Source organism: Oratosquilla oratoria, chromosome 33, assembly GCF_046742065.1.
Source record: "Oratosquilla oratoria isolate Oo_2021 chromosome 33, ASM4674206v1, whole genome shotgun sequence".
In the NCBI taxonomy this organism is placed as follows: domain Eukaryota; kingdom Metazoa; phylum Arthropoda; class Malacostraca; order Stomatopoda; family Squillidae; genus Oratosquilla; species Oratosquilla oratoria.
In genome coordinates, this window is record NC_134809.1 from 31235547 (window position 1) to 31255395 (window position 19849).

Consider the following 19849-nt stretch of genomic DNA (forward strand, 5'->3'; position numbering starts at 1 on the left):
GGTAGTGAAGAGAATTTTGGTTGTGGCACTTGTGTCCACAAAACAGATGGAGTGGTGGATCAGGGTGATGAGTCCACTGCCATTGCCGTCGGTCCGGTCTTGTCTGATGGTGGTGTAATTATGAAATGATGGTGTTTTGTGTGAGTGTCTTAGTTTTGTTTCTTGTATAATTGCAATGTGTATGTTGTGTTGTTTAAGAAAGTGTTCGAGTTCATGTTTTTTGTGTTATTACCATCAATGTTGTGTTGTAATATGTTGATGTGTGTTCTGTGTGTGTTGTATGTTGCCGTTTGGGGTTGAGGTTGGGGTGTTAATGGGGAAGGTATAGGATCTGGGTTAGAGGGGGGGGGGAAGGAGAGATTTGGGACAAAGGGGAGTACTGATTGGGGATAAGGGCAAAGGGAAATTGGGAGTGGGTAAGGGTGCTGGCTGTGGTTGGGGAGGTGGGAGTGGGGTTACTGGAGGGCAGGTAGAACATGTCCAAGTGTTTGTGTATTGGTTTGTGTCAGCAAGTGTTGTACAAGTGAGGTGGGCCCAGTTTTTGCACATATTGCACTGAACTGAGCCCTTTGTCTGTCTGTGCTCGAAGTAATGGGTTTAGAGCATGTTGGGCATGTGTATTTTGTGGTGGGCCCAGGATTGCTCTCTACATCTCCGGCTAAAAGTAGAAGAGGGGTGATCGCCGGAATATCACCCCTCGGTGCAGAAAAAATGTAATATTCCATGTTGAGAAAAGAGGATTGTGTTACTCCCCAAGGCAGACGTAGCTCCTCTTGGGGATCGGTGCCACCTGCGTAGAGCCGGTGGCCAGGGCTGGTTGCCACCGTTTGGCCCCCAACTCTTGGGGTTGGGGAGGGGGGGTCCCACGACGTAGACGCTGCGGCTCCAGGACCTGGGAAGGGAGCTATTTTTTTTTTCCAAGTCTCTTCTGTAACTGTCATTCTTTAGTTTCTTTTCGTGTTCCCTTGTTTCTCTTTTTTCCCAATAGGTTGTCTCTTGAAAACTTCCATCCCTTTCAAGGGAAAAGGAGTTGAGAAATAGGGTTGATGAAAGAGTATTGGGATGGTTTGGGCACATGGAAAGAATGAGTAAAGAAAGATTAGTAAAAGAGGTGTGGAAGGCAGAGGTGGAAGGAGTGGACATGAGGGGGCAACCAAGCATGAGATGGATGGATGGGGTAAAACGGGCATTGAGAAAGGAATATCTGTTGAGGAAAGACGGGAAATGGAGAATGATTGTGTATGGATGATGCTGTGATGTATGAGGGGGAGTGGGTGGGGGATGGGGGCTGAGGGAATATGTATGAAAAATAAATTGACTCGGACCAAAGGGACTTTTCCCCGTCTTCTCCATTTCTGCATGAGGAGACGGAGAGGAGGATCGCCGATTAAATGAAGTGGCCTTGCTGTGGATGTGCTGTGTCTTACGACACCACTTCTGACCCAGGGCAGTGAGCAAGATGCAGGGATGACCCATCATCCAAGAGGAGCCAAGATAAGAGGGAGGGAGGGGGGCATGGGAGTGGAGTATGCGGGGATAGAATGGGTGGGAGTGATTTTTTATGCCTTTGTTTTTTGCTACCTCTCTTGTAAGGGAGAAAAAGCCTTTGAACATAACATAAGAATAAAGGAGACTGCAAGAGACCATAAGGCCTACACTAGGCAGCTCCGTATATGTATGAATGTATGTATGTGCAGGTATCTCATTGGGGTGGTTTCGGTGTATTCTTTTGATACTCTCAATATTTTATTTTGTATATTTTTTGCAGTGTTTGTTTTGCCGATTGTTAATAACCTTGTTGTGGAAGCATAATTGACTGATTCTTATAAATTGTTTGAGGACAGAGATTGTAGCTTCCTTCTGTTGTCCAAAGCCTGTACTTGCAACAGATGTTAGTAGGTTTATCTTCTTATTGAATTTTACTGTTATATCTGACATGTGGGTTGAAACCCATAGGAGTATCAAAAGTGAGGCCTAAAAGTGTAAGTTATTTTCCTATGGAAAGAATTGGCTACTTAATTCCACTGTAGTTTATTATTATTCATAATTGGTCTCGATGATTTCTGGGGAGAGACTTCCATTCTATTATTTCAGAGCCATTGTGTAATACTCTTCCTTATGCTATTCAATCTCTTCACATACAATATCCCTACCATTGATCCAAAACTATGTTCATAACCTGACAATTCTGACCCAACATAGAAATTACTATTGCAGCTCTAAACACCCAAGCCTGTTTAGACAAACTACCAGAATGGAGACATATTGATTGAAAGTACATACATACATACATATACCAAGGCTTTTTCCCCCTTACAAGGGAGGTAGCCAAAAAGGAAAAGGCATAAAATCATTCCCACCCATTCCATCCCTGAATACACTCCACACCCCTCCCTCTTATCTTAGCACCTCCTGGATGACGGGTCATCCCTGCACCTTGTCCACTGCCCTGGGTCAGAAGCAGTGTCGCAAGACACAGCACATCCACAGCAAGGCCGCTTCATTAAATCAGCGACTCCCCCCCCCTCGCCGTTCCCCCATGCATAAAAGGAGAAGACACAGCGAGAAGTCCCTTCGGGCTGCGTCAAATTTTACTCACACATAGTACCTCAGCCCCCATCCCCCCGCCCATTCCTCCTCATGCATCACAGCATCATCCATATACAACTATTCTCCATTCACCCCTGTCTTCTGTCCTCTCCTGTCCTTCCTCAACAGACATTCCCCTCTTCCCCAAAGCCCCCTTCACCCCATCCATCCACCTCATCCTAGGACGTCCCCTCATCTTCACTTCCTCCACATCTGCCTTCCATACCTCTTTTACTAGTCTTTCTTCACTCACTTTTCATGTGTCCAAACCATCCTAATATTCTTTCATCAACCCTATCTCCCAACTCCCTTTCCATCCCCGTTCTTCTCCTCACCTCCTCATTTTTCACTCTATCCTAGTAACCCCCATCATACTTCTCAGACACCTCATCTCAAACACATTCAAACTCCTTCTCTCTTCCTCTCTTATGTTCCATGTTTCTGCCCCATACAGTGCTGTTGGCACAGTCACTCCTTCATACAGTCTCCTCTTAGCATCCATTCCCAAATGTCTATTCCTCATTACACTCTTCAATCCACCAAGGCATTTACTCGCTTCTCTCAATCTACATTCTACCTCCACCTTCACTCCTTTTCCTGCCACATTTGCACCCAAGTATCTAAAACTATCCACTTCCTCCAGTCGCTCTCCCTTAATGCTCACTTCCAGTCTACTGCCACTTTCACCCCTTGTACATCTCATCACCTTACTTTTACCCACATTTATCTTTAGCTTTCTTTTATCACATACTCTCCCAAACTCTGTCACCAACTTCCTCAGTCCCTCCTCCGATCCTGCCACAAGCGCAGTGTCGTCAGCAAACAACAGCTGGCTCACCTCCCACTTTTCTCCATTTTCTTTAACCATCTCCAATCCCTGACCCACTACCCTTGCATTTACCTCTCGCACTACCCCATCCATGTACAAGTTGAACAGCCAGGGCGACATAACGCATCCTTGACGAAGTCCCACTTTTACCTCGAACCACTCACTCTCCATTTCTAATCCTGACACAAGCTCTACTACTCTCATAAAAACTCTTGACAGCTCCTAGCTTTCCTTCTATCCCATATATCTGCACAACCTCCCATAGTGCTTTTCTGTCTACCCTATCGTAAGCCTTTTCCGGATCCAAAAAAGCCCAAAAAACATCCTTACCTTTTCTTATAGCTTTCTCACATGTCTGTCTTACCACAAAAATCTAATCTACGCAACCTCTGTTCCTCTCCTGATCCTCTCAATCAAGATCCTCCCATAAGCCTTCCCAACTACACTTAACGAGCTAATCCCTCTGAAACTACTACATTCACACTTGTCCCCTTTTCCCTTGTAAAGTGGAACTATACAGGCACTCCTCCAGTCCTCCGGCACTCTACCCTCTCTCCAGCAAACATTAAATAACCTCACCAGCCAGTCCACCATCACTGTACCTCCTTTTTTTTTAGACATTCTGCATGGCATCCATCCAGACCAGGTGCCTTACCTGCTTTCATCATCTTAACTGCCTTCACTTCATCCTTCCTTATTTCTCGTCCATTTTCCACACTCACTCATTTTCTTAGCATTTCCCACTGCAACTATCTTTCCCTCCCTATCCTCCTTCACATTTAGCAACTCCCTAAAATATTCTGCCCATCTTCCCCTTATTGCCTTCTCTTCCATTATCATCTCTCCATCTGCACCCTTTACCTTTTCTTCTCTACTTGATTCGCCGCCTCTTCCTCTTAATTTCTTTCCAAAACATCTTTTTATTACTTTCAAAATTTTCTGTCATACTCTTACCCCACTTCACATCTGCTCTCCTCTTTGCCTCCTTTACCTTTTGCTTTACTTCTCTTCTCTTTTCTTTGTACCTCTTACATGACTCCCTCGTCCTATTTTGTAACCAATCTGTGAAAGCTCGCTTCTTCTCTTCTACAACCTTCTTTGTTTCCTCATCCCACCATTCACTACCCTTCCTTCTATTTCCTCCTGTCCTTGTTCCACACACCTTCCTTGCACACTTTGCGACTCCCTCCTTTAACCATCCCCATTCCTCCTCCACACCTAGCTCTACTCTATCCTTCACTCCCTCCCTTTCCTCCTTCAGCTTCTTGTACTCCTTTTCCTCTTCATTTAAAGAGTTCATTCTAAGCACCTCCCTACCTTTTGTCCCTTTCTCCATCTATCCTACACTCAACTTACCTTCCACCAAAAAATGATCTGATATTCCCCCACCCTCTCCCCTTAGCACATGTACATCCTTAACTCTTCCTATCATAGTCCTATTTACCACTACATAATCCATCAACGCTCTATCTCCCACCCTTCCATCCACCACCCTCTCCCATGTGTACTTATGCTTTACTTTCTTCTGAAACACTATTTGCTATTATCAGCTCTATAGACACATTTCCACCATCAACTCTCCACTACGATTCTTTCCTGGAACTCCACATTTCTCAACCACTCCATCAATTGGACCATTTCCTACCCTAGCATTAAGGTCTCCCAGTACTATTACATTGACATTTCTCCCTAAATCCTCTATGCACTCATTTAAATCTATCCAAAAGGCCCCCCTTTCTTCTACACTCTTCTCACTGCCAGGCCCATATGCACTTACAAAGACCCACATATCCTTTCCCAGTTTCACCTTCATCCACATTATCCTTGAGGAAACCACCTTCCACTCCACTACACATTTACCTATCTCTTCACTAACTAGAATAGCCACCACTTCCCTCCCTCGCCCTCTTCACTCCTGATAACCTCCCACTTACACTCCCAAACTTACACTCACCCTTCCCTTTCAACTTAGTTTCACTCAAAGCCAACACATCCATCTTTCTTCTCACAAACATACTACCTATCTCTTCCCTTTTACTCTCATATGTACCACATCCATGCACATTAAAAGACCCAAACCTTAGGGTGCTGGTCGGAAAACTCCCAGACCCTCTTATGCCTTTACATTTTTGTTTAGGAGTGTCCCCTGTGGGGCTACAAGGAGAAGGATGCCTAGTCCCACTCCCCGTTCCTTTCTTCTTGCCTCTTACGATCCAAGTGGAAATACTTGGCAGTATTCTTTTCCCCCACCACAGGGAAAGTATTTCATTTATACATAATTCTTTGCCACTTCTATGACTACCTCTTCCTTTTTTGACTCATCTGTAGCAGTGGTGGTGTGGTATGAAGGGAAAGTAATGCCACCAACATATTCTCATTTTGTCGTAGAAGGTAACTAAATAGTGAGTGAGGGAGCTAGGGATCCCCCACACTGCACAGTGAAAGCATAAGGTCTGGGAGTACTCCAACCAGAACCCTGGTAAATGAATCATTGCATGTGTGTGGATGTGGTGCAGAGGAGAGCGAAAGTGAAGAGATTAATAGTATGTTTATAAGAAGAAACATGGATGTATTAAGTGCCGAGTCAAATGAAACTGAAAGGGATGGAAGAGTTGGAGTTTGGAAGCACGGCGAGTTGCGTCAGGAATGAAAAGAGGGGCAAGTGAAAAAAGGAGTTGCACTCTGGATAAGCGATGAGATGGGTAAGCGTGTAGTGGGGTGGAGAGATATTATCAAGGATTATGCAGATAAAGGGTGCAGGATCGTACCGCATATAAAGAATAGGATTAGGAAAACATTAACAATATGTATCAATTACTTACGGTTGGCACAGACCCCATAGAAAAAGGTAGGGGCCGGTAGGAACAATCGCGGCAAGCCGGGTACGCAAAAGTGTAAGTCCGTTTAGTCATAATCGTCCACAATGTCTTACGTACCTGTCTCCGGATTGTCTTACCGGCGTCTGGTGTGTCAATATGTAAGTAGTTAAGTATACGTTATGTTGATAGGCAACTTGTGCTCCTAACAACTGACTGTACTGTGGTCGACTGCTGAATGACCGATCCGTTCTGCCGACGTCGGGCTGTCGTCCGCGCGCGCTCTACGTCCGAAAGCGTCGTTCATTTGTTTTGTTTTTAGTAACTTAGTTTAAATGACGCTACTGCACCCCTCCACCCTTAGTCAAAACATCTGTCCCTCCCTTTAGATGCAAAAAAAAAAAAAAATCCCATTTAAAAATACTCCCATCCCTTCCCTTCCCCCATTTATAGTAACAAGTTACAAATCTAATCTCACAACAGGTCTCCTATTCCTAGAGGACCGTCGCAACTTAGGAGACGGGCAAGATATACTATTAGGTTTGACATTTTCTTGTCTAGATGGAGAAGGATGAGCTATCATAGTTGCTTCTGAAATAGGAAGTTTTGCAGGGGAACTAACTGAAGTAGTCACTGGTGAACTTTGTTCAGGTAGAGTAATTGTTCTAGTTATAATTTGGTCTTGATGCCTATCTTACCAGAAGGCACTGAACACTGATAGGACAAAGGACCAGTTTGTTTTACGACTGTAGAAGGGATCCACTTAGAACCATTAGGGACATAGTTGCGAATAATCACTGGTGATTCAGGTGAGAGGTGTATAGATCGAGGAGCATTAGTATGTTCTTTTTGTGCCTGCTGTTTTTTAGATACTCTAGAAGACACCATCTGCAGGCCATAAAAGGTCCAGACGCGAGCGGAGGCGTCTGCCAAACATCAACTCGGCTGGTGAGACACCAGTCGTAGAATGCGGAGTTAATCTATAATTAAATAAAAATCTATCCAGAGTATCCTGAATAGCTGACTTAGAAGTACGTATGGCCTTCTTGAGAGTTTGTACCATTTTCTCTGCCAAGCCATTGGTAGAAGGTTTGTATACTGCTGTAGTGATGCGCCTAATTCCTGAATTATTACAAAATTCTTTGAACTCCTTAGATATAAAACATGGACCATTGTCCGATACAATTGACACTGGAAGTCCAAATCTAGAAAAGGAGTGTCGCAAGCACTTGATAGTTTCCTTACTTGTAGTACCAGAAGTAGGATAAACGTTCACCCACTTCGAGTGAGCGTCCACTATTACTATAAAATAGCGACCATCTACAGGACCCGCATAGTCAACGTGAAGACGATGCCATGGGCGATCAGACCATTCCCAAGGGCGTAGCTCTGCCTTAGAAGGCATAGTTCTGAGAGCTAAACACTCTTGACAAGAATTTGTCAATTCTTCTAAATCCTTATCCAAATTTGGCCACCACACATAGCTACGGGCAAGTTCCTTCATGCGTGATGAGCCTGAGTGACCCATGTGAAGTTCTTCCATTAGCCTAGTTCTCAATTTTGGAGGAACAACCACACGAGAACCCCACAAAACACAACCATCTTGGATTGAAAGTTCATCCCTTCTTCTGATAAATGGAGTAAATTCAAAACTATTCAAAGTCTTAGTATTAGAAGGCCAACCTAATTCACAAAAGCGCATGACCTTCGATAGAGTAGGGTCTTTCCGAGTATGTTCTTTGATATCTCCACTACCTACGGGTGAAAATTCTAGAAAATGTACTAAGTTAGTCCAATCAGCAGGCACTGGAGTGGAATCTGTAGTAGACACCAAAGGAAGACGACTAAGTGCGTCAGCGGTACCAAGGAGTGCACCCGACCGATGACGTAATTTAAACTTATAAGCTTGGAGTAGCAATGACCAACGTTGGATTCGTCCTGAAGACATAGGAGGAATAATTCTATTAGGTGAAAAGATTCCTAACAAGGATTTATGATCAGTAATATCAAAATTCTGACCCCACAAATAATTGTGAAATTTGCGCAAAGCATAGACAATAGCTAGTGCCCCTTTCTCTAACTGAGCATAGTTTCGCTCTGAAGACGTTAGCGTGCGAGAGGCAAAACAGATAGGTCTCTTCTCACCATCAATTACATGACATAGTACAGCTCCTATACCATATGAGCTGCTATCAGCTACAGCTACTAACGGTTGTTTTGGATCAAAATGCACCAGCGCTTTTGATTTCAAAAGAGTCTCCTTACATGCGGAGAATGCAGATTCTTGTTCCTTACCCCAGGCCCATGGAGTTTTAGCTTTTAGTAAGTTATTTAAAGGTGCTAACTTAGAGGAAGCTTGAGGTATAAACCTTCGGTAGAAGTTTAGTAGCCCTAGAAAGGATCTCAATTGAGAAACATTAGTAGGTGCAGGTGCATCTGCAATAGCCTGAAGTTTATCCTTTGTAGGATGTATTCCTTCCTTATCTATCTTGTAACCCAAATATGTTACACATGGAACACCTAAAGTACTCTTCTCAGTGCTCAACCTCAACCCAGCCGATTAAAGGGTTGCTAGGACTGTTCTTAGTCGTTCTCGGTGCTCAACCTCGCTAGCCCCGGTGATTAGAATATCATCGAGATACACGAACACCCCCGGTAAATCTTTCAGGAGTTGCTCCATCGCCCGTTGGAAAATTCCAGGAGCTGCAGAAATCCCAAAACTCAACCTATTATATTGGAAAAGACCACGATGTGTGTTAATTACAGTGTACTTCTTAGAATCCTCGCCAAGGCATAGTTGAGCATATACCCGAGACATGTCCAACTTTGAGAAAACTTTACCTCCACTTAATCCACTGATTAAATCATCAAGGGTCGGAATAGGGTAAGTGTCGAGTCTAGCAGCTCGATTTACAGTAAGTTTATAGTCTCCACACAACCGAATCTTACCATTAGTCTTCACTACTGGAACCAACGGTGCGGCCCAAGAACTATTAGTCACCGGAGAGATAATACCTTCTTCAAGGAGTCTGTCAATCTCCTGATCAATCTTAGCTCTGAGTGTGTACGGAACAGTACGTGCTTTACAAAACTTTGGTGGGACCGACTGATCAACCTCTATAGTGAACCGACGTTCCTTATAGCAACCTAACCCCTCTGAAAAGAGTTCAGGAAAATCATGCAACATAGACGTAGCAATAGCAGAACCAGCTGAGAGTTTATTAGCATCCCTTAACAGGCCTAGCCTCCTCATGAGAACTCTACCCATTAAACATGGTCCTTTCCCTTCGACTACAACCAACTTTGTCGCATCTACTGAGGAACCATCTTCAAGTTTAGCAGAGGCAGTTATGTCTCCCAATACCTTTAGAGGTGTATCTCCATACGCATTCACCACTGTAAGAGATGCATTTAGCTGAGGACGTTCTGATTCCACAGGCCAAAAACCCTCGTACTGACATCGAGGCATTAAAGAAAATGTAGCGCCTGTGTCCATCTCCATAGGAACACGCACTGAATCTAGGGTGACATCCACCATGATAGGCTCGTCACTTACATTCTCTGAAATAACATACATATTCATAACTGGAATCAACTGAGGACTCCGTGGGCAACTCGTTACAGTCGGTAAAGTTTACGGTACTCTTCGACGGAGTAGTCTTAGACTTCGATGTGTAACACATCTTCTTAAGGTGCCCCTTCTGTTTACACAAATGACATGTAGCATTCTTGAAAGGACAATCACGCTTCCAATGCAACTTACCACACCCTGAACAAGGAGTCTTAGGAACATTAGACATTTCTAGCACTGGAAACATTAGTGGATTTTGTCTTACTATAAGGATAGCTCTAAGAAACTGTACTAGAATTAGGATTTGAGGTGGAAGTCTTCTTAGTAACCGGCTGCTTACTAGGTACATAATGAACCGAGCCACTAGCCATAGCTTGAACATCCTTCGATGCCGTCTCCCTAGCTGTAGCCATACTAACAGCTTTCTCAAAGGTTAACTCAGACTCAGTCACCAATACTTGCTGAATCTTATCACTAGCAAGACCCATTACAAATCTATCACGTAGCATCTGAGATAACGTTGTCCCAAACTCACAAGTGTGGGCAAGAGCTTTCAACGCAGCTACGAAATCCTTTACGGACTCAGACTTCTGGGCACGAGAATAGAATTTATAGCGTTCATAGATAAGAAAAACTTAGGTTTGAAGCGTGTCCTAAGCGTATCAAGAACTTTATCTAAAGTACTCTCTTCCGGTTTTGCAGGAGAGAGCAAATCCCTAGCCAATCCAAAGATTTTAGGTCCCGCCAACGTGAAGAATGCAGCCACCTTCTTTGCGTCACCCACATCATTAGCAACAAAATACATTTTAATTCTACTGACATACGAATCAAAATCCTCCTCCGACTCATTGTACGGTTCAATTGAACCAACCCTATTAGCCATGGTTAGCCAGAACAAAGAACTTCACCAAAACAGAGAAAACAAGAAAACTAACCTCAACATAGATTAGGCTATAGTCACACCTAACCTTGAAAACCGCAAAATTACCTCATCACAAAAAAAAAAAAAAAAAACTGAATAGCATAAGTATGTACAAATAGGCCTAATAGCAATTGCGATGAATAATAGAAATAGCAATTGTAAGGACGCAATAAATGTAAACAAAATATTAGCGCAGGTAAGATAGATATGCGGTTTTAGAATAGCCTAGCTTGCCCACAAAATTCCACTAGCTAACCTATAACAATTTTCCAAACATAGGATACGTTAACTATACTAAGTCTAAGGTACCAGCACGAAGTTTCCTACTTAGGGTATCAATCCCGTCTCGTCGCCAATTTATATGCAGGATCGTACCCGCATATAAAGAATAGGATTAGGAAAACATTAACAATATGCATCAATTACTTACGGTTGGCACAGGTCCCATAGAAAAAGGTAGGGGCCGGTAGGAACAATCGCGGCAAGCCGGGTACGCAAAAGTGCAAGTCCGTTTAGTCATAATCGTCCACAATGTCTTACGTACTTGTCTCCGGATTGTCTTACCGGCGTCTGGTGTGTCAATATGTAAGTAGTTAACTTGTGCTCCTAACAACTGACTGTACTGTGGTCGACTGCTGAATGACCGATCCGTTCTGCCGACGTCGGGCTGTGACTGTCGTCCACGCGCGCTCTACGTCCGAAAGCGTCGTTCATTTGTTTTGTGTTTTTAGTAACTAGTTTAAATGACGCTACTGCAAAGGGGAAATTTGTGTGGGAGATATGGGCATTTGTAAGTCCATGTAGCCTTGTTGCGAAAAAAGTGAGGAAGAGGAAGAAGCATTTTTGTTTGGTTTAAATGAGCATTGTGAGTGCAACAATTAGTTCATTTGTTGTATTTTGTGTTTCATATTCTAACAAGAATACATACAACTGTATTTTAGTGACCTATAATTTTTGAATGGCCTGTATTTAATTTTCTGGGAGATTTTCCTCTCCCTTGATAATCAATTTCATGTTTCACTAACAAATAAAACACTTCATCAGATTACAGTAACTTTATTATGTACAAAAGTCAATTATAAAATATTTCCTTTTGGCAAATACGGAATCAGTGAGGATGATAAATTATAAATACAGTAGACATTTACATCAACATCAGCATCATCATCTTCACCATCGTTACTTTTTCTTCTCCTTTGTCATCATCTCCATCACGATTTAGCCAGCGTGATGACACTAACTACACATAAATCATCACATAGGAGGGGTTAGGGTTGTGGGTGGAAGGGGTCTGGGTTTCATGGAGGGGGGATTTGGGGTATCATGGAGGGGTGCAAAGATGTTCCTATATTGTAAGGATGGTTGAGTGAAGAGGGGTAGAAGAGCTTGAAGTATACCAGAGTTTGAAAAGTGAGAGTACATTATTATGTGATAGACATGGAATAGTTATCAGACACCATGGGTCTGACAGTCAGTAATAAGGGCAGTAGGATACACAGTCAGGGTTGGTCAGGACAACACAGTTGTAGTACTGATGTCTCGAGATGGCGACACAATAGTATAACTGTCAGACTCGAAAGAATCATTACTAAATGGTCTAGTTTGTCAACACTCAACCAAACGGTGCTATGCTGCAGTAACACAGTGACCAGATTACCACCATCACTGACCGCAGTCCAATATGGTACCCAAAAATGAAGCACAGATTGTCCTTAGATACACTGCATTCTGGATGTGATACTCTAAACCACTGTTGATTGGCAACAGACAGTTGCACAGAATGGTTCAGTGCCAAGGTCAGGACGAGATGTGGAAAACTGCTGAGGAAATTTCCAGGGGCTTTCATCACTCACGGGGACAGGTGTTGGAATGGAGGGCAAGAACACACTGTCTTCCAGGACTTGCATCTACAAGGCTAATTGACTATTGCTGATCTAGGTGGATGTATAGGAATTCTTATTGTATAATTACCTACTGGTGTTCACTAAGTACTGCAAAGGAAACAAACGCTGACAGAGTACGGGGCAAGGTGAATAATAAGTCCTATTGCAAGACTAGTTCGTATTGGCATCATGGTATTCTTAACTGCTAAGGATCACAAAGTGATATTAATATTAATCATAATCATGGCAATATAAGTACAAGAACACTGTAACATAAAGAGTGTACTGGTTGGAACAGGTTGGTGTCTCTCAGGGTTTTGCTACAATGAGCAAGACCACCTACAATGGTGTTTTCCTTCAACATTCAAACCAGACCTGCAGACCCTCCCTCACTGCTGATTCAAAGGTGCTAAAGGTTAGACCCTTAATGAAAAGCTATATGGCTTTACACATTCCTGGCCTACAGTCTGGGCAAACCTTACAGGATACTTAGCTGTACTGCACCCTGAGGGCAACTGCCCCTCCTTTAGCCATCAGCATTGCCCTTCAACTCTAACAGTCCAGTTTTCAGATCATCTAACCACCACGCCTATAATGAATATGTAGACGTGATGAGTGGGAAACAAAAGCAGCCAACAGTTTATTGTGAGTCTGTAAATGCCCTCACATTTTTGGGTAAGTAGACTAATAACTGAAAAGAAAGGTCATGAAAATAATCACCACTGCCTCATACCTGATTAAAAGGAGGCCATTTCATTTGTTGCAATTTTGAAAGTGTGAAAAGTTTTCCCTAGGTTAAAGCGAAGAAAGCAAGCTTCTGACCAGCGCCGCTGCCACTGTATCAAGCCAACCAAAGCCCTTGTAATTCTATTATTAAAATTGGAGTTGTACCTTAGCATGGCAGTGAATTACAAAGGAGAATTTTCCTTTTAATGTTTTCCTATAGTTAAATGGTTGAAGGAAAGAAAAATAATAGGTAATTTCTTAGGAAAAGAATGCTGATATGATTGCATTCGCTTACTTCCTACTCTGCCAACAGACGGGTCCCTTGTCAACACAATTGTCATCAACAGATCAGTTTGAATGACTAACTACAGAAATGAGACAAACCCAAGTAGAGTGAAGTGGCTGCACATTTCTTACTTGGGAGACGCCAAAGGGACGGGAGGAATATGTGTGAGGACCAAGAGGAACATAGCTATATACAACTGGAAGCCGTTAGTCAGGTGTTGATGTTGTAGGAGGGTATAAACTGTATCAACCAAACAATCTGTCGAAACTTGGCAAAATTCTTGATCTATCATATGGATTGCTGGGTACCCACACAAAGAGAGTGCCTGGTACTGGTACAGGACCATTCCTTGATTCACTGGGCAGTACATGAGGAGTAATGCCTAACAATCCAACAAGAACCGACATGATGCGACCAGGGCCACCAGGTGCAGGTGGCAACATGAGTCTGCACCTATGAGCAATGGAGACACAGCACAGTTTAGATTGGAACAACATGACCACATCTCCACCAGCCAAGAGGACGTCTTGAAAGCCAGTGCTATAAATGCACGTAGCTGTTCAAGAAGGTTCTCTGTGCTGATGAAAAGTAGTCCATGTCTTCTGTTGGGAACAGCACAAGGCTGAGACTATATTGGAGGGGTTGATGAGAAGTATACTATTGCTGCAGTCAGAGCCAATAGTAGCAGCAATAGCTTGGAACACAGCTTGAGTTAGCCGTGACCTATTGCTATAAAATGTTATGCATGTTGTGACGGAAGGCCTTGTCAGTGTTTGGTGGGGCTAGTGAAGCTTCAGTGTAACATCATTACTTGGCAGCAAGGGCATGGATTTGGATTCCCTGTTAACTGATCCCCTCCCTTCCTACAGTTTTAACAACTCTGCGAATACCAGTCTTGGCAACAACCTTTTCACCCTGGCAGACTTCAAGACTTTTGCTGAAGAAAGAGAAAGCTGACTCAAGACATTGATTTAGCTTCGTTCAGAATAAAATCTATAAGCAACAAACGTGGCTAACAATTTCAAGTTTACAAAGGCACTTTCAACAACACCAAAGAGTTATCAGTTAAGACCGAACGGAATGAGTAAAAGGCCGAAAATGGACTCCCGTGTCCCTTTGTGCCGAAAAAGAATATCAAACTGCCTTGCGGGTTCACCACAAGCTGAAGAGCACAGGGCGAAGGAATGCCATGCTTTGTGGTGCAGTTAATTAACCTAGCAGCGCAAATGAAATAATTTTATTTGCCCCTTAATCTCAAGCAAACTCAATTGTATTGCATATGATATAGAGTGAAAAGTACTTTTGTGACACAACAGCGACTAACAGAGTTGGCACTTGCTGCTGAGTTGACAAGGCATTGATGCCAGAGGGAGGTGAAGCTCTGCAAGTTCAAAGAGCTTGTACTCAGAAAAGAAAAGACAGCACTTCTCTTCTGAATCCCATTCCTCTGAATTGGAATGGAGAGTTTGTACACATATACAATATCCCAGCTAACAAAATGCACTTGCAAACAACAGCAAGTACACACGTGTTTGTAAGTCACCTGAGAAGAGCTTGATGAAAGTCCTTACCCCCTCTCATGATTCCCGGAATCCTAAAGAATATCCTCAAAGTGTAGACTTGTCAGCTACATGGTCAGTATCATATTGGCACTGCTCAAGCACAGCTGGTTAGTACAACAGTGTGCAGCAGTGGTGCTCATGTGGCTGGTAAGTCTTCTAACATATTTACCCCACACTTGTGTTTACTAAATTGTGTCAAATGGTCTGGCACTATATACATTGTTCAGTTGACCTAAATATTCATGCTTTACTTGACAAGGAGAAAATATCATTAAACATGACATATATCCATGGCCGAAGGCTATCACATCCAATGGTAAAGGAATCATACAGGACAGTGGCACGGCATGCAGGAATAAAAGCTCATCTACTGGCATTCAATTACAGCTTGACCTGTAATTGTCCATGGCACTCAATTCATTGCATGGTGAGGGACAGCACTAAATTATACTGGCTAAGTGGTCATCATATCATGGGACTTACAGTTGTCTACTTGGATGTTCAAACCTTGAAGAGTGCCACCGTGCCACTGTACCTCCTCGCCTCTCCTCACTCATGAGGTTCAGCAAGGACCATTTACACTATAACATTTGCTCATACCTATGTTCTTACCCCATACCAGCATTGCCACTGACGTGGCTTGGCTTATCTCAAGACCAAGGCTGTGGAAAGGGGAAGAGTGACAGCACTGGCCACCTCTTCCCCACATGATAGCCACAGGCTGGTCTCAAGAATCAGTAGCAGTAACAGATGCCTAGGGACCTGGGCAGTATCCCTGACTACTTGTCTTCTCCACAGGAAGGTGGTGATGGGGTGGGGGGAGGTTTTGGTCCAGGGGTGTGGATGTGGGCAAGGGCAGCAGTGGCAGCAACAGCAGCAAGCTCAGGAAGCCCTTGCTTGCTGGCAGGCATGCACTTGTCCTGGTTATCAGATGACTAATACAATTTAAAAGGAGAGAATCAGTGCTCACTAGCAAGAGATGGCAAAATAAAGACTTCAACTTGTATTTACATAAGAATGAATGAAGCTACCTAATCAACCAGAACTGTGAAGACACCCTGTTTGATAATACAAAACAAAAAGCTGTATACCCCATGGCTAGAGCATCTACATGAAAGAGGGCCATACCCAAGACTCTGGAATCCTTCCAGGTCTTTAGGCTTATGCAGGGGGGAAAGCTTCTTCCTCTAAACACAAAAAAAATAAAAGAGAAAGAGAGAGAGAAAATAATATTGGCTTGCTAATCAACTGCAATGATATAAAGGGAAACAAATATACACTACCATTGGCACATAATATATGCAAATTACTCAGTTGTACGGAAATAAGCAACAGATATACAGTAGAGTGATCTCATTCATTAAATAACAAACATATATACAGATACTAAAGCATAGGTAAGGTGATGATAATGATGATGAAAACAGGTCATGATGAGAAGAGGGGAATGAATACGGTTGACGCTTACTAAAACAAAGCTCCATCATTACATCTGTCTGTACAAGTTCCCTTGACTCTTATGACTTCTCTACTATGACCATCAGGTTCACAGTTCACTTTTCCATCTCTCTTGTTCTTTCATGGCCTCTCACTCTTGTAGCTTTTGTCATACATTTGACATATTTTATCACTGTAACATTGACTTGGCTCAACCAAGTTTTTCACATCACTTTGATACAGTCTGTCAAAAAAGGAAAAGACACAAACGAAAAAAAAAACAAGATAAAATAAAATAAAAAATAAAAACGTCAACTGGGAATACTGGAGTGCATGAGTCTTTCCACACCCCAAGGTGCTTTTGGCTTTCCATCCAGGGGGGCCACATGGGTGGGAGGGAAGAGAGGGAATGAGGATTATGGGAAGAGATGGGAGGTCAATGCCTCTGGGAGATTTCCATTTTCCTCCTGTTCTTTTGGCCCGGCAAACTCCTGAGATTGACTCAACATAACAACCTGCCAGGAGTCGACCAGACCAGACAAGATCATTTCTGCCAACTTATTATTTTTTTTCTATCATGCATATCACAACTTGCATGGTACCATTCACACACAGCAAAGGGTGATTAAGTGGACAATAGTGGCAATGACTGATTTCATTCTCTGTGGTAGCACTTCTGTTATCTACATTTGCAACAACATATACAGTATGCAACGCTTGGAGCCCTCACTGTCCCGGAAGGGAGTGCACCACATGAAAGAGGAAGGAATGCTGCCAGAGAGAAGAAGCATGGACAGGAGTGCAAAGAGCAAACCCACACTCCCATCTTCCTTCCCCCGCAACTCCACCTCTCAATGACTAATATAAATATTGCTATAGTCAAAGAAATCCCAAAAGTCACTGAGATCTCCCAGCACAACAAACTTTATTCAAAAATAGGGCTTATTTTTTTCATATAGGCAACATCGACGTGCCGTGGATTTACATGAAGCTCCTTGTGTTTTGTTGCCAGTCTAGGGTGGTAATTGTATAGGTGGTGGTGAGAGTTTGTGGTGGTTATGGTTCTTGGACATCGGTCGAGCTCCTGACACAAGGAGGAGACAGCGGACGAGACTCATTGGGAATGTGTGAGGAACCTGGAAGCCACCAGGGGAACTAAGAGGGAGCTCAGAACGAGCACCAGGCCACTGCATGGTGCTCGGCCCTGGGTGCCATTGTTGTCTGTCAGCTCCTCATTCTTCACCACCTCATTCTCACTGCGGTCTGGCTGACGAGTATCTGCAACATACAAAAACAAATTAGACTACAATACCATAAAATCAATACTACAAATAAAATTAAAAAACAATTGTAAATCTCATTGTATACACTTGAATCTACTGAAGATATATACAAGAACAGGATTACATCACATATTTCAAGTTCAATCTTGTGCCACTAAGATCCTCTCTGTCTTGATTCTTGGCGGATTTTGAACTGCTAATACTGACCTGTCTTCTTCGTGGTGGTCTTGATGTAGTGGGTGTCGGCGCTCTTGTAGGAGGTAGTCTTAAGGGAGGTGGTGCTGAGGGTGGTTGTGGTGGTGGAAGTGGTGGTAGTCTTAGGGGTGGTAGTGGTAGTGGTGGACTTGGTGGTGGAAGAGGAGGTTGTGGTGCTTCTGGGAGGGGTAGTCAGGCCTGCAACAAACACAAATACACCTCTTCTAAGCGTCTATGCCACTAGCCAGTACGATAGTCTAGAAAAAGTTGTCAAGTCTCTTGAGAGATTTTACTAAAACTACTATACTACTTATTGAATAATATAATAGCATGAACATATACAGGATACCATGCCTCGACATCTTATGCATCTAAAGATAAACCTAAAACAGCTATATAGCCGAGTTCCTACAAAATAACTCGAGATGGCTAAGAGATCTATGAATACAGAAATGGATGGGCGGCGGCTGGACGGTCTACGTCTGCTGAAGAGATAAGATGAATTCTTGGCCTCTACGCTGCCCAAGCCAGAGATAACAGCTACAGGTTGCGTACACTCAGGGCGGGGACCAGGAGAGGCCAAAACCAAGCATCAGGCATAGACTAGCGGACACCAGGATAAGTGTTCAAAAAGGGCTGAAGAAACCCAACACGCGATCACCGACGACTCGTCATCGTTGTCCTCGCCGCCTCCGCCATTCCCAGGAGTGAAGAAAGTAAGCTGGCGGTGTGGTGGTGAAGGAATGGGAGAGGAAGAAGGGAAAAGGGAAAGGCAGGTCGGGAAGAGTGAGGGTAGGTTGGGAGAAAAGGTTAACAGGGAAGATGACGGTTTGGGAAAGAGGGTAGTGGGTGGAGGAACGAACCTGCATATTGAAAAGTCAGGTTCGGATTTAAGGTGGGCAAGAGGGCTCAGGTTGGCGGGATGGGAGTGTGTGTGTGTGTGTGGAGGGGTGGGGGGGCTGGTTGGAATTACATGTGTGTGATTGCCTGTCAAGGGCAACTTACCATTGTTGGGGATGTGGTTATTTGCTTGGTCGTGGGCTGGCTGAGCTGCAGGATCACAGCACACCTTGAACACAACCTTCATGTTATGTGTCGAGCATCGGCCGCCGATCCGCCGGTGGATGTCCTCCCTGCTCGATGTAGCTGCAAAAGACATCGACAGTGAGCACGTATAAAAAGAAACTGTACACTAAAGAAATAATCGTACATCCTTCTCATAGGAATACACACACTATCACATGTAATAAAGTATGTTTGCTGCACCGGTGAATGGCGCAATGACTAACCCTAGGAGTAATCTTAAATTCGTAAATATGTGATAAATGTCAACCAAAGAGAGGAGCAACCGGGTGAAGGAGTCCGGGAAGGTACTTACAGATGAAGTAATAGTCCTGTCCGGGCCGGAACTCGAGCCCTCCCGGTTGGGGTGTGAAGGAACGGAAGGTGATGGTAAAGTACGACACTTGAAAGGGTTTGTCACACACCGCGATCACCCTCGGCGATGGGTTGGTGATGCGGCAAGTGTCGTACTCCTCCTTGCTCACCTGCGAAGAGAAAACACAACATTAATCACGGCGAATCTAAAACATCCATCTTGACTAACGCGCTGTTCAACCAGAAACTGGGCCAGGGGGTGATGAAATGGAACACCACCTGTGCATGGAGAGTTCTTACTTTTAATCTGCCGAGGCAAAAATTAAAAAAAAGTCTTTTACCTCAATCAAACTACCTAAGTGCTAACAACACG

The 19849-nt window shown here is 43.6% G+C and overlaps 1 protein-coding gene across 1 annotated transcript in view; it reads right to left on the reverse strand.

Annotated features, from left to right (window-relative positions):
* Positions 1-11767: 11767 nt before the first annotated feature.
* LOC143017953 (uncharacterized) overlaps positions 11768-19849 on the reverse strand; it is an 18481-nt gene continuing 10399 nt past the window's right edge. Inside the window, exons 3-6 of the mRNA XM_076172991.1 lie at positions 19478-19646; positions 19105-19245; positions 18112-18297; positions 11768-17899 (exon numbers count right to left, since the gene is read on the reverse strand). Of these exons, the coding sequence (XP_076029106.1) occupies positions 17736-17899; positions 18112-18297; positions 19105-19245; positions 19478-19646 (660 nt within the window). The 3' untranslated portion in view covers positions 11768-17735. The remainder of the gene's footprint in view (positions 17900-18111; positions 18298-19104; positions 19246-19477; positions 19647-19849) is intronic.